Genomic DNA, 15,516 nt, shown 5'->3' on the forward strand with positions numbered 1-15,516 from the left:
AGATAGTGCGCATGCTTTAGACCCAACGTATGTGAACCTACATATAGGTAGTAAGACAAACAATGGGGGTCATTATGACCCCGGCGGTCTGTGGTAAAATGGCGATAAGTACCTCCAACAGGCTGGCGGTACTTACCGCCATATTATGACATTGGCGGGTTGGCTGAATTCAACCCGTCAATGTACCACTCCGCCCACCATGGCGGAGACAGCTGCCGGGCTGGAGAGATCTATCTCCAGCACTCAGCCGTCACTGTTGTTCCCGCGGGGGGATGACCCCACCTACCGCCATGGTTTTTGTGGCCTCCTTACCGCCATGGCGGTAGGCACCTTCAGTGACAGGGAATGCCTTCCCTGTCACTGATAGGGGTCTCCCCCTCCCTTTCCAGTTACCCCCACACCACCCCTACATTCACAACCCCTTTCACACACACACTTTACCACAAACATCCATGCATGCAGACATCCACTCACACACGCAGACAAAAAACACCACACACCTTCATACATGCTCACTCGCATCCAACACACACACAACACCCCTGCCCCTCTCGGAGACCTGACTTACCTGTAGACGGGGGACCTCCAACAGGAGACGGATGGAGCGCTGCTGCCACCAGCAGCGTCCGCCATCAGAACACAGCCAGGCCGTATTATGGGTCATACTTACTGCTTACCGCCATCCGCTGCCATGGCCACAGCCGGATTTCCACCATCGTTCTGGCGGAAATCCGACCGTGGTCATAATACGGCGGACGGGTGTTAGCTGCAGCGACGGTCTTTTGGTGGCGGTAGGTGATTTTTACCGCCAATATCATAATGAGGGCCAATATGTTATTCAGTGTTGATTAAATTGGATGTAGCTTGTTCAGACACAGGATGTTGACGAACCGAATAGTTTAGCTTGTTTTGAAATGCGGATGCTTCTGGGGGACCACCGAAGAACCCAGGCTTCCCTTGGTGCTCAATTTTCAGGTGGACTTGGTACAACATGGCATATTTATTCCAGCTTGTTGCAGCCTCTTCTAAACCTGGTAGGAATTATCTTTGCGCTGCCAGCATGGCCTTTGTGAAGCCAAAAGTTTTAGTACAGTGTTCCTCTTAAATTGTAGATGTTTTTTCTCGAGCCACATGTAGTAGTGCAGCCTCACAATTATTTGACATGTTGCTGCCCCAGTTGGGGGCTGTGCCTCCCGGGAAATGTTGCTGCTGTCAACAGTATACTTTCAACAAAGTCCTCCAGCTTGCCCGAATTTGTGGTTTCAGATGTCACCAAACGCGGAAGTTGTTTGGCCCTGCTCTGAGATCTTCATTCATAACTTCAATCAGTGAGATCACTTTCTTCACATCGAACTACTGTTCCGGTTTCCCTTTCTGGTAATCTTTACCATCTGATATACGTTGTTCTGTCTAGACTATTGCTTGTCTATTTTTGGCTCTTGTTCTGTAGGAGTACAACACATATTAGAAAGAGAAAGGAGCACATTGTCGGCAAAAATCGGGCATGTGTACATCCATGATGAATTGTTTTGTGACCTGACGATGGACCACAAAGCCACACGATATAGTAGACGTCTGTGATAAAACACTTGACTTCAAGGGGTGTGCCTGTATAAGATTATTTTTAATGGAAAGTTGTTGCATATGTGCTGTTTATACTTTCATTTATAATTTATACAACATTCCAGTTCTATATATACATATAATAATAATAAAGGGGTAGGCAAGTTGGTTGGGGGAGGGGGGGGAGCAACATGTAAAATTAGACAATTTTTGGTGCCAAAGAATATGGTTTGTCGAAGAAGATTTTATTATTGTTGACCACGCAATACATGAATTGACCACTGCAGAGTAACCTCACTGAAATGTTGCGCTGTGCCCAGCTTCTGATACGGTTACATGGGCTTTCTCCTTGTGACCATGTTGCCCATCCTGTAATTTAGCGTACAAATTTTACTATCAATAGACATGAGGCTTTTTTGCGTACACATTAGAAGGGCCTTTGCACTCAGATTGGAACCCCTTAATTAGTTACCTCAAAATGGCTGTGCCTGCTGTCCGACGCTGCCAACTTATTTGTGCTTTTTGGTTTAAAAGGCAGCCTTGCCTGTCGTTGATCAGCTTTTCACATGATTGGTGTTTTAGCTTAAAATAATGGTATCAAGAAAGGGCATATGTCTAAATTTTCCCCTGCTTGCTCAATCACACCACAGATATCAAAGCAGTCACCAAGACTTCTGTGCGGGCACACCCTTAGGTACTTAGGACAGCGAATGAAGTTTGTGGCAGATCAGTCACCTAGCTTGTCATTTAGCATTCATAATTACATCTTCCGCTTGCCCCATCCAGTGTGCAGCGGCATGCTATATGAAGGGAAAGGAACAGGTGGTGGGATCACTGCACCTATTGCCCCATCACAATCAGCATACTTTCATATCATGTTCATTGCAAACGATGGAGCCCATCAGCCCCCTGGGATTATTAAGGTACTTCCTTACACCCAACACTGTGGGAGCACAGGCAGACCCTACTGGAGGTTTCATTAAAGTGGCAATGCATTGCTGCTAGTCTCTCACTGCTGAAGCAGAATACCAGCCAGACACACAGTATCCACCGTGACACTACAATCTATGGCATGCTTAATCATTTACCGGGAACCCACCTTAAAGTCCATGTACACCTCTGGCCCGTTGGAGATTCTCGATGTGGGTTGGGGAGGTCACATCATAACGCTATTATTGCCCCAATCAGTGTCCATCTAGGTCAGCACTGAACTTGTCAGCTGTGTAGTACTACTAACCATACCTGCTTGACAGAAGACAAGCTGCTTAACCCTCCAGTACGGCACACCAAGGATCGCGGTCACCCAGACTCTGCTGTCCATGTCCTGCAGTCTCTCCCTGAGTGGATCCAACAGTTCTAGAAGCCCCACTCTGATCACTGAATGCAGGGGGCTTGCAGACGGCCAACCAGGCCTTTCGGCCCACCGTCTGCTACTTGGGCTGCATCACACTCAGGCTGCCAATGCCTTATGATGCTGTTTCCCACAAAGGCCTGTACAGTAGCACAGCTGGAATTGAGAGTTCTTCAGCAGTATTTTTCACATAGGGAATAGATTTTGCCAGATGGTGACCTCTGGCATTCAGGCACCTACCACAGTATAACCATCTTGATGGATGGCATTCTGGAGCTCCCCCATGTTTTACATTGGTTACATGTACAGAAACACCCTCTCACCATTGGTAATGGATTATGTACTTGTGTCCAAACTACTCGCACACAACACAATATAGGACTGCTATTGCAGGGATTGTAGGAAATCTACTGGGGGAAGATAGGTCATATATGCTTGTCAGCTTTCAAAAAGTTAGGTATCCTACGGATAAAACAAGAGCCAAAAAGATCCTGAAATGGAATGGGCTCTGCCTAAGGTAGGTGTTTCCATTTTAACAAAAATCATTGGATATGAAAAAGATGTTGACTACCTGAATAAGTTACAGCTCAAACTCGTGGCACAATCGAAACATGCTGCTGACTAGTATACAATTTATTAGAAGCAATTAGAAAAAAAGTAAAATTATTTTTAAAAAGTCTGCTCATGTTGAAGCTAACATACACAATCAGAAAAATTAGCCAGCACAAGATGTGCAACATCTTGCGTTGCTGAGTGACTGCCAACCATTAACTATTACCAATGTCACCATCTCATGCACATTACACTTTATGCAATGAGAGTCCACTATAAAATAAAGACAACTATGAACATTGCATTAATGAGGAATTTAACATGGTATGTATTTTTCTTAAATAAACAAATGCATTTCTTTTAAACTTTATAGTCCAATCTTAAGAGCTTCTATTAACTATTTATAATATGTCCTTTCCATCCAAAAACAATGTTTTCATCCAGTTTCAAGTGTACATTTGAAATTAGTTTTGTTGTCTGCTTGCTACAATGTCTTAAGGGGCCTGGAAGTGTAAAGATGTCAACCTGTATTGCAGGTAGATGTTCACAACTCAGAGCTATTGCCAACATGGCAGTAAGGGATTAATTGGAAAGCACATTTCATAGCAATGCACTGTAGAGAACCAAGAATCCCATGTCGTCTTCACAAAAGGCAGTCCCTTCACTGCATGCCTGAAGCATGAGTGGAATACATATAAAAGCTTGCTGTACCACTGATTGTGCTACAAAGAGCCCTATCAGGGAGCATTCTGGTAAAGAATAATATTCTTCAAGCCATTATCTTCAATAAACAAAAGGGAAGACTCTTGGTGTCATAAATCAGTCATCTTTATTTCAATTACAAGAAGTCCATACAGCCAACAAGCTGCTTTCAGACGAACTTCTTCAGGATTGGAGATAATAACATAAGTGTAAGAATATGCCTTAGAATATGTCATCCATTATGTATGATGTATAATAATGTATGGACATATTATGTGGGGCTGGCTACACTATTTCTGATTTTACAATTAAATGGTAGCATATGGTTTAAAAAAAAACAAAAAACGTTTCCAGTTCATTTATTGGGTTCTGTGCCTTTAATCGGCTTTTCTTTTTCTTACTTGTATTTTTTCTGTATTTTGTACGTTACATTTTCGATTTCTTCATCTCCATGTTACATTTTCTAGCATGCAAGTCTATTATGTTTCTACTAATATTGCCATGTTCAACGTTTTCAAACCTCTTTAATTTTAGGTTTACATTTTGTGATTCAGTCAAACTGACTACATATGTAGTATACTGGGGTGTTTTTCTTATTTGTAAAATTGTAGCATTTTGAACACATTGTATTTATTTAGGCATATTCTTATGCTTGTGTTATTATCTGCAGCCCTGAAGAATATTCATCTGAATGAAACACATTGACTGTATGGGCTTTTTGGAACTGAAATTAAGAGAAGTCCCGATAGGTCTCTATCCATTTTCTGGTACGGCAGCAGTATTTTAAGCAGCGGATACTGTTCTGAGTTGCACGTATGTGGAATTGGGGTCCAATTTGGATGTGCTGTACTGTCTTTGCCCTTCTGCTTTGAAAACTGTTTGCATTGTTTGTGCTACACTTGACATGTAAAGACAAAGCTCACTCCAGTGTTCACCGATATAAATCTCACTGACAAAACAAACGTTATGTAGAGCTCTTGAATTAATCTAAGACACTCAATTGTTCTAAGTCTGCCACCTTCAAGTAACTTGGCGATCTTACAAATACTTATAAATTAAGGTATTAAGCATTGTAAGCAAAATAGTGTGTGAGAGAGCCAGTACAATACAGAATAAGAAGCCATCCCAAACTCATTATGCTGCAACAAAATAACATATGTTGCGCAGGTTAAAGTCTTCTAACCGATAATCTTCTCAAATTAGACAACTGATGTCACACCCGGAAAGGTGCTAAACAGCTTGCATTTCATATATCATCATCAAAGTCTTCTTCTGTCTGAAACAGGCCGCTTGGAGCAGCAGTACCAGCATGTGGCACTGACTGCAAAGCAGTTGATGTCCCAGGACTTACAAAACTATGTAACTGGGAGCTTCCCACTGGTGGGGGACATTTCTTTATATCTGGAGCAGACAAAGTTTTACAGACACGCTGGGAATCTTGTGAAATGTCTGTCAGAGCTGAGTTGTTGATATTGTTCACAGCGGGCGGGCCCTTGGTGCAGATAAACGATTTATGTGGCAGGTGGACACTCCGTTCTGTCAAACGCCCAAGACATTCTCCTTTCCATTCACCTTTGTCTGGTTTCATAAAGTCGTTATTGGCTTGCTGAGTTCCTTCCTGGAGAAAGCCTTTCGTGGCAGAGGTCCATAGGGGCGTGCATGGATTCTGGACGCCTTCTGAATATGGATGGTCACCCACATTCTCACAACTCTCAACACAGGAGAGGTATCTGCCCCACTTGGAGGAGGAAGTGCAGGGTTGCTCAAATCGAAGAGTTTCATACACTTCAGGTTTTGGAAACAGCTCTGATGACCTTGACTGTTCCATTCTGGCATCACATTCAATTTGGCTGGGCTTCCCTGTGAAACCCTTCCAAGTCTGACCAAAGGGGGAAAACAAAGGTTTTAACACAAGAGTAAAGAGAAAACACAAACACTACTAATTCATATGTTAAAAATACGTTTGAGTGGTTCAGTTCATGAATAGGTATAACTTTAGTAAGAATGTTGCAATTTGCTGTAGTGCATGCTATTCCGAATAACAAGCAACTCCTTAAGTCAGCCTTTCTTCCATCAGAGCACCAGTTCTAGTCCGAATGCTCATCAGAATGGTAGGTTTGGGGATTGGTGAATAAGTTAGGTTACATAAATACTACTCTTTAAAGAGATTTCAAAAAATTATCAAACAAGAAAGTAGTTGATCCAAATGCAAGCACCCAGCTAAATTTGCAATTAGTTAATTACAATTTACATTCATAATTAAAGAAGTACAAACGAGAAGAAGAGTTGGGGACCTTTTTTAACCCAGTTAGAGGGTGTGCTTTTTAAAATAAAATAAAAAATAAATTCAAAAGGAGTTAATAGGTATCTGTTATAATCCGGGGACAAGGTAGCAATTTAGGACGGTTTTCCAAATTTGCTTTAGCATCAATAAGGCAAAATGTATTCTAACAGTGTGATAGAGGACTTTAGAGCAACGCTTCACAAAAGTTCTAGAATCACAACCCGATTTTTAGGAAGACAAGCTGTTGTGACCCACTTAGCTTGCTTCTCAGGTGCCAAGGACGTGTCCACCTGGGGGTGGATTGCTGGCACTCCCCTCGCCACATGCCTTCTCCTGGGATGCCAGCAGAAGCGCCTCAGCTTGTACCCCTGACATGATGGCGACACTAGCACGCCTGGCTCACCAATGGTATCACTACTTGCCATAGACGCTCTGGACGCATTTGTTTACAGTGTATCAGACAAGGAGGACTGATTTGATGAAGCCATTGTGTCCTGTTGTGGGAGGTGGTGGTCAGAATCAGGCACCAAGACAGACACCTGGTGAAAAAGAAACCGTTTCTCCTTTCCCAGTGTCTCTCGAGTGCCTTTCTGCTGCAGGATTGTGGGTGGTACTCTCAATGACCCTGTTTTCATCCATTCCGGTTGTAGGTACTAGACCCAGCAATGCAAATGGGGCTGCATTTTTATCAGGACTAGTGGGTGACTGCTAGGTAGCAGGATTTGTGTGGATTCCTGCGGAATCCAAAAGGTTATGCCACAAAAATGCAAGGGAAATGCACGAATTTCAGCAGATTGAGGTTTGCAGGGCATTGTGGGTAATCCACACGAAGCACACCACCCAGGGCTTTCCAGGGTGTCCAATTTTAGATGTATCTGGGTTTTGTGTGTATCTCTCCGTGACCACTAAGCCTGGGTCTCAATACCGCAGCTACCTCTTTTATTGATATCACCACATTGCATTTTGCTATCTTTCCTGTAGCAGGAGCTAAGCTCAGCCACACAGGTGGGGCACTATTTATATTGGCGGGCATGCAGGAACACCGGGTAATAGGGAATTTCAGGATCCCTCAGTTTCTGGAACTTTCCCTTACAGACATATGGGTTTTTACGACAATGTTTGAGCTTTACAATGCATTGTGGGTAAGAAAATATCGTGGGATCCATGACAGGCACACCATTCTGGACTAGTGCAGTGTCTAGCTTTCAGAAATGTCTGGATTCGGCAGGTTTCCCTGAGTGGTCGCCGAGCCTGGGCCCAAAAACCACAACTACTTGAATTGCCAAATCAACTAATATATTGACAGGAAATGCTGATGTCACCACATTGCCTTCTGAGCTCTTTCCAGTCATGTGTGCTGGGCAAGCAAATGAGGTACCATTTTTACTGTATTTGGAGACGTGGGGGTATGCGAGGTAGTAGAAAAAGTGTGGCTTCCATAAGTTTACATGATGTGTTTTGAACCCTTACCTGTCACTAGTGCTAGCCTACCCACATAAATGCAGTACCATTCTTATCTGGAGTTGTGGGGAAATGCTGGTGGTAAAACACTTTTTAATAACTGGATTTATGTGCATTTGTGGCTTAAAAATGTAGGCCAGTGCACACGAAAGAAAACATTTTGCAAAATACCCTTTAAATCACAACAGTGCAGATAATCTCGCATTTAGGGTTGTACAAATAACCACTGCCCCTAAACTCAGCATCTTATATACACACTCCAGTAATATATAGGTTTCCTTCTTACCCACCCTTCCTTCTTTTTATTTTAACATTTTAATTGCTGTATAGTCAGTACATAATCAAAAATCATTGTAAAAAACTGCTCAGTTGTTGGCTTTCGGTATCACTCGTTTTTGGGGAACCTACGAACTCTATACGTCACTGCGACCAGAAGGGTTTCTCGGACATAACAGTGTACTGCTTATGTAAATCGGCCAATGTAACCAGAAATTACAGATGAACTGTAGTTACACATGGTTATTTTTTACCATTAATTTTCTTTTCTTTTTTAACAGTTTTTTGGGGTAAAACCTTTAAGGAGCTACGCAAATGACTGCTTGCTGAATTCAGAATTTTGTCTACTTTTTAAAAAGTATAGATTTTTGGGATCACCTATAGGTCTTACACCTACTTCCACCACAAGCTGAAAGAAGGCGTAAACCACAAAAATTAGGACAAATTGATACCTCTTAGAAAAAAACAGAAGCTACAAAAGCTGTAGTATAAAAATGTTTTTTTAATACAACTGGCTTGTTCCTGAAAAGTAGGAAGATGGTGGTCCAAGAGCAACAAACCCTTCGTTGATGGAATTTGTAAAACAAAAAACATGCCCTTTCTTGCACAGCACTTTTCTTCCCGCAAAACAAATACATTATAGCTAACTTTTGTCTCTCTTTTTGGTCCCATCCAGGGGAATCCACAAATCCATAGTACCTTTAGAATGCCTGCAGAGGTTGGGTGAAAAATAAATATTTACAAAGGCATATGCAAAGTAAACCAAGTAACAACATAAATGACTTAGCATTGTAGTAGTGAAAAGGCTTACTAGTCAGTGGTTTAATGGACAGGAGGCTGGGGTGATTCTTTAAAATGTAATAACAAATTGTTCGTAAACCTCACATCTGTGGGGGGCGGAGCTAGCCTGCCGGCAAGATGGCCATCACAGCGTGAGGCTCTGCCGGACTTAGGGCTAGAATTCTTCATTTCCCCTGATTCTGCGGTGCTGGAGGTGCTTCCCCCGGCCGGAGGCCTTTGCGTATGGACTGGGCTCCCCCCGGTCTGTAAATTGGCTGGCTCGCTGCCCTGGGAGCCTGCGGGGTGACGGAGGCCCTGCCTGCGCCTGGCCTGGCGAAGAGCGGCGCGCTTGGATCGCCGGGCTGCCGCGAGCTGCTGTGGGGGCCGGGGAGGTGAGAGGCGGCGGTGTTGGCTGGGGGGGCCTTCGGCAGTCTTGCCGGGCCGCGGCCCGTGAGGCTGTAGACCCGTGCTGGGCCTGGCCTGGGGCCGCGCGGTTAACCTGTAGGGTATGGCTGCCTGGAGGCGTGCCCCGCGGATACAAGGCCTTCCCGCCTTGGAGGTGGATATGGGGGCCTGGGTGGGGTTTACCCTGCGGCCCATCGGGGAGAGGCGCGCTGGTTAGGGGGGCCTTCGGCGGTCTTGCCGGGCCGCAGCCCCGTGAGGCTGTAGGCCCCGGCTGGGCCTGGCTTGGTGCCGTGCGGCTGTTGCTCGGCGCGTGTCGCGGGAGTGAGGCCTTCCCGCCTTGGAGGTGCGGACCAGCGGTGGGAAGGCCCGACTTGGAGGAGGCTGGCGGGGGCCCCCGGGGCGGTGGAGCCCTTGCGGTGCGGGGGCCCCCGTGAGATGCAAGACGGAGAGACGGAGATTCCCTCTTGTGAGGCTGGGAACCTTCTATGGCCTCATGAGGGGTGCCCTTGCTTTGAACTTCAGGTGGTGGGTCCCTGCTGGAGGGGCCTGTACTCCATTGTCGCCGGCCAGATCGGGCCAGGGGGGGAGCCTTGCTGGGCCTTTTTTGTTTGGGCCCGCATGTGGAGGTGGTGTATCTGCTATTGCTGCCCATTGTTGCCTGTTGTAGGCGACGGAACGCTTCTTCTTTCCTTTCTTTTTGGTGCTTGAGGAGAGCTGAGGAGGCAATTGGATTGCCTCACGTGCGCTTGAGAAGACGACTGTTGGTGTTGTGGCTGATGGGCACTTGCCCCTGGAGGAGTGCAACTGTCGGCAGGTGTGGTCTGGCCAGTGGCCGGAGAATCCCCTGTGAGTTGTCAGCTGTTCTTTGCCTGCTGTGGGCCCGCCTGCCTTTGGGCGCCTGGTGGAGCGTCTGGGCTTTCCACGGAAGTCGCAATGGGTAAGGTGGAGCAGCGACAGGCCAAGATCTCCTTTGAGGGCGGTAAACGGAAATGGAGTACCGCCGCGCTGCAATCTGGTGAGGTGCAGATGGACGATGGGCCCTCTGTTGTCTCCGTTAAATCCATGTTCATGGATCTTAAGTGCAGCTTGGCTGGAATAGACGCCAATTTGGACCATTTGACAGAGCAGATGGACCGCATCAGGGCTCGGGTGGATGAGCATGATGCTCGGTTTGAGCAGCTGGAGTCGCGCACCTCGGAGACGGAGGATCAGCGACACGGGGAGAGGGAGCACTTGTTACAGATGGAGCGAGTGCTGGAGGTCATCAGGACCAAGAATGAAGACTTGGAGGCGCGGTCCTGGCGCAATAACGTTCAGCTGCTTGGCCTTCCTGAGACCACAGACATGGGCAGGATGGAGGATTTCGTGGAGCAAATGCTTGCTGATTTGTTTCCTGGTGAGCTTTCTCGTATGCTAGTGGTGGAGAGGGCTCATAGGTCTCTGGGCCCCAGGGCCCCTCCTGGGACCCCACCGCGACCTGTTATTTTTCGTCTTTTGAATTATCGTGACCACGACGCTGTGCTGCGACTGGCTCGGGACCGCCGCCCGGCGGTGTACAGAAACACTGAGCTGCAATTTTTTCCGGACTACACTCCAAGTGTGCAGGCGGCACGTAAGGCGTTCCTGCCGGCTAAGCGCTCTCCGAGTCTGACTGCAGCTCATTTTTCGCTTATCTACCCGGCTAAGCTTCGGATACAAGACAGCAGAACATTGCATTTCTTTACAGATCCGGAGTTGGCGGCCAAGTTTGTCAAGACGCTTCCTCGGCGTTCTGCAGCTGAACAGTCTGGAGCTTTGGGCTCGGAGCAGGCACACCTTAGTGACACTGATTGACTGCCTTGAAGTTGCGTTGATGGTTGTCCCTGAAACATGGTGGGTGCCGCACCGGTGGTGCCTCTGACTTTTTTTTCAGCGCTGCTGAATCAGTTTATCTGCTTTTTTCTAGCCCTTTGTCCTTTCCAGCCTGTCTGTTATTCGGATGGGCTGGATGGCTAGACTTACGACCCCTGGATCAGTCCTTTTCTTATGATGTGGGGTTCAGATCGTTTCTGTTTGGGGATATGGGGGGGTCTGCTTTGACCCGTTTGGGGGGGGGGGCGCGTGGGTGGGGGTGGGACTGGGTCCTGATTTGTTGTATCCGTGTTGTTAGGATTATATTACTGTTTTGTTGTGCTGGGTGGAGCTGGTTGGAGGTGGCTGTCGGATCTGTGATGGGACGCCTGGAAATGTTGCTGGGATGAGGCTGGGGGCAATGACGATGGTTAGTTGCTTTACATGGAATGTGCGTGGCTTGAATGATTAGCGGAAGGCGCGTCATATCTCTGCTTACATTCAAAGGCATCGCATCGATGTGTGTCTACTTCAGGAGACTCATCTGGAGGCGCACACGTTGAAGCGGTTGAGGGCGGGGTGTATTGGAGAGTGTCATGAAGCGGTGTTTTCGAGCTATGCTAGAGGAGTGGCGACTTTGCTGCGCAAGGGGCTGCAGTGGCGTATGCATCGAGTGATAGTGGATCCAAATGGGCGATATGTGCTGCTGGGCGGGACATTGCTGGACAGGCCCTGTTGGTTGGTGTCAGTGTATGGCCCAAATGTGGACGACCCTGGATTCTTCTGTGAGGTGTGGCGCTTGGTGGAATCGTTGGGTAGTGGAGCTGTGATCTGCGGGGGGAGATTTCAATGTGTTTCTGGACCCGGAGAGGGACCGAGAGAGCTCGACTAGGCCCCAACATTCCGCTGCTGCTTTGAAGAATGTGATGAATGATGGCGCTTTGGTTGATCTATGGAGAGCTAAACATGGGGATCTGAGGGATGGCACATGCGTTAACTATGTTCATAATAGCTGGTCTCGTCTGGACCGCTTGTTGGGGACTAGGGATGTGGACGCAATCGGTAGAGCATCTGGCCCGGACCTTTTCGGACCATTATCCGGTGAAGTTGCAGCGGTCGATACCTGGGACTCTGGGGGCCGCGTTTGCCGCAGGGAGCTCTTCGAGATGTGGTGTTTCGTGAGGAGGTGCGGGAAGCCATTGTGCATTTCTTTGCTGAGAACCACGGGTAGGTGAACTCTGCTGGAACGCTCTGGGAGGCCTTCAAGCCTTGTTTATTCGAGGGGTGTGCCTATCTAAGCAGCACGGTGTGCTTCGTGCCTTGCGTCAAGAATTAGCTGAACTGGAGTCTCAGTGGAGTTGGACGCAAAATTGGCGACTTTGCGGGATGCGGTTTCTAGATCTGAAGAGGCATCTGATTGCGAGGTGTGTTTCCTGGGGAAATATGCCAGGGCCCGGCACTATGGGGAAGGTGACCGGGCGGATCGCACATTGGCGAACATGCTGCGCAAGCCTTGGGCGAGTGGGTATGTAACTGGGATAGACGGGCAGGGAGGTCAGTGGGTGACTGGAACGGCGAGGATTATGCAGGTCTTTGCACGATATTTTGAGGATTTGTACTCGGCCCATGCTGAGACGAACCTTGATGTGCTCCAGGCTTATTTTGCTGAATTCAGTCTGCTCTGGTTTTATGACAAGCATAGAGCCTATTTTGATGAGCCCTTTTCGGTGGAGGAGGTCAAGGCGGTAATTAGTGGATTGCCTGGTGATAAGGCTCCGGGTCTCGATGGCTTGACCCCTGCCTTCTATAAGGAGTACTCCGATATTCTGGCTCCCTACCTGTTGGAGGTCTATACTGAGGCGTTGGAAGCGGGCGCTCTCCCCGCTTCGTTGCGGGAGGCGCTGATCGTCACAACACTTAAGCCAGGCAAGGATCCTTGTAGCTGCGATTCGTACCACCCGCTCTCCATGATTAATGTTGACAATAAAATCTTGGCCAAGTTGATTGCGCTCCGGTTGCAGCCGTTGATGTTGCGGCTGGTGCTCCCGGATCAGTCTGGTTTTGTCCCGGGGTGTTCGTCAGCGCACAATTTGCGCACGTTTTTTGCGGTGTTGGGTAGCCTTGCGGCGGAAGATGAGGCTGCTGCAGTGTTTTTGGATGCGACAAAGGCGTTTGATTCCTTGTCCTGGACCTATCTATTTGCTCTGCTGGGCAAGGTTGGTATGAGTGCGCGCTTTATAAGGTTGATTCGCTTGCTCTATAAGGATCTGGTTGCGAGGCTCCAGTTGAACGGATGTATCTCGGACCCCTTCCTGGTGGCCCGGGGAACTCATCAAGGGTGCCCTCTGTCTCGCTCCTTTTCGCTATTGCGATGGAGTCGCCCGATTTTGGTCTCAATGTACGTGGATGATATTGTGCTGTATATGCGGGAGCCAAGTGGAAAATTGGATATTCTGCTCACTGAGTTTGTCCACTTTGGTACCTTCTCTGGCATAGTGATGAACTGGTCTAAGTCGGTGGTGCTCCCTCTTACTCTTAGTACGGTGCGCTTTCCGTTGCGTTATCCTGTGGAGTGGGCGGAGGGCCCAGTCCGGTATCTGGGTGTATGGCTCAGCTGTGACGTGGAGACCCTTTGGCTTGCTAATTATGGTAGGCTGGTGGCCTGGTTGGAGGACAGGCTGGAAATGTGGCGCTCCCTGCCGCTTTCGCTGAGTGGGCGCATTGGCATTGCCAAGATGGTTGTTTTACCTAAATTTCGGTATCTTTTTGTTAACTTTACACTGGTGCTGCCCCTGAGCATCCTGCGGAGGCTTCAATCGGCTTTGGTGCAGATGGTGTGGGCAGGCGGGCAGCCCAGGATCGCATGGGAGAAGCTGACGCTGCCATTTGAGCTGGGTGGGCTTGCCGCCCCAGATTTGGAGTTGTATTATTACTGTGCTCAGGCCCATTTTGCATACTTTTGGATCCACCCGGTGCGATATTTGCCCCATCTTGCGGCAGAGATGGATGCGGTGTGGCCGGACCGGCTGCTGAGGGTGCTTGGATGTAGGACTCTGACTCGCCCTAGGGGTGTGAATACTGTTGCGTGCACGTCTGGGGCTTGGGCTGCTCTGCTGCGTTGGTCGGGTGGATGTGAGCCTTTTGCTCCTACGATGTCAGTATTAGATGTTGCAGATAAAAGAATGTCCAGTGATGTGCGATTGCGGGACTTTCTTTCTGCTTCCAGGCTGTCTCTGCTGGGGGACTGGTTTGTGAATGAGCGCCTGCGGTCGCCTGAGGCGCTAAGTGATGGGGTTGATAATGTGCTGCATAGGTTGTATTTGTTGTGGGTGTACGCGATGCTCCGGGCGCGATTTGCTGGTCTTCCGACTATGCCTCAAACTTGTCAGGCGCTTGAGCTGCTTTGGCGCGCGCAGTCCCTGCGTCAGCTTATTACCAAACTGTACAGATGCATGCAGGATCAGCGACGGGCAGTGGTGGAGGCTGTGAGGGTCAAATGGGAGAGGGATGCTGGGGAGGAGATTACTGATGCTATGTGGAGAAGCTGCTGTGCGCAGATGAGAGCGCTGTCGCCCAACTATAGACTGTGGCTCATACACTTTAAATCTTTACATCGCTTGTATTATAACCCCCTCAGTCTAGGGGCTATGGGGTTGCGCGACGATGCGCGCTGCAAACGATGCCTTGCCCTGGACGCTGATTTTCTGCATTTGGCGTGACTTGTGGTGAGGTGCGCGTCTTTTGGGGTGAAGTGATGCATGCGATAACCGGCATGACTGGCTTGGATCTGCCTTTCTCTCCTGTGGTGGTGCTGCTGGACGGCGTGCCATCGGAGTGGAGACGTCTCGTAGGTATGTTGCTCTTGTTGGCGAAGAGAAGCGTGGCAGTGTGCTTGGGGCGGGGCAGGGCTCCGCGGAAGGATGATTGGCTGCGGGATGCCGCATTCTGTCAGGAGCAGCTGTCCATCTTTTGGGAGATGGCCCAGGCGCGTTCTCACCCTAGAGACATCTGGGCGCCTTTTCGCTTCTTTTTAGAATCCACTGGTTAAATTAAGAGAATCTTTGCGATGAGTGCGAGGTCACATGCACGACTGTTTGGATTGGATATTGCTCCCGCACGTGTGGAAAATGATGTTTGTTGGACGTTCCTGCTGTGTGGGTCTGTTCGGCCGCCTCCATCCTTCTGATGTTGTTATTGTTATTGGTTTGTACCCCAAGTACTCCTGTATTTAGATTTCCCCTGGGGATGTGCTTCCTGCAGCTCTCATCAGCATGTATATGGGATGGTATTTGAATTTAGGGCTTCGACCCTG

At 48.2% G+C, this 15,516-nt stretch overlaps 1 protein-coding gene across 2 annotated transcripts in view; it reads right to left on the reverse strand.

The window, feature by feature from the left end:
* Nucleotides 1-1,690: 1,690 nt before the first annotated feature.
* MRNIP (MRN complex interacting protein) overlaps nt 1,691-15,516 on the reverse strand; it is a 100,549-nt gene continuing 86,723 nt past the window's right edge. The window contains exon 7 of one of the 2 annotated variants that reach the window (XM_069199508.1): nt 1,691-6,047. In XM_069199508.1, coding sequence (XP_069055609.1) covers nt 5,415-6,047 — 633 coding nt within the window. In that variant the 3' untranslated portion in view covers nt 1,691-5,414. The remainder of the gene's footprint in view (nt 6,048-15,516) is intronic. The other variant, XM_069199507.1, reaches the window with a different exon arrangement.

This window comes from Pleurodeles waltl, chromosome 7 (genome assembly GCF_031143425.1).
Source record: "Pleurodeles waltl isolate 20211129_DDA chromosome 7, aPleWal1.hap1.20221129, whole genome shotgun sequence".
In the NCBI taxonomy this organism is placed as follows: domain Eukaryota; kingdom Metazoa; phylum Chordata; class Amphibia; order Caudata; family Salamandridae; genus Pleurodeles; species Pleurodeles waltl.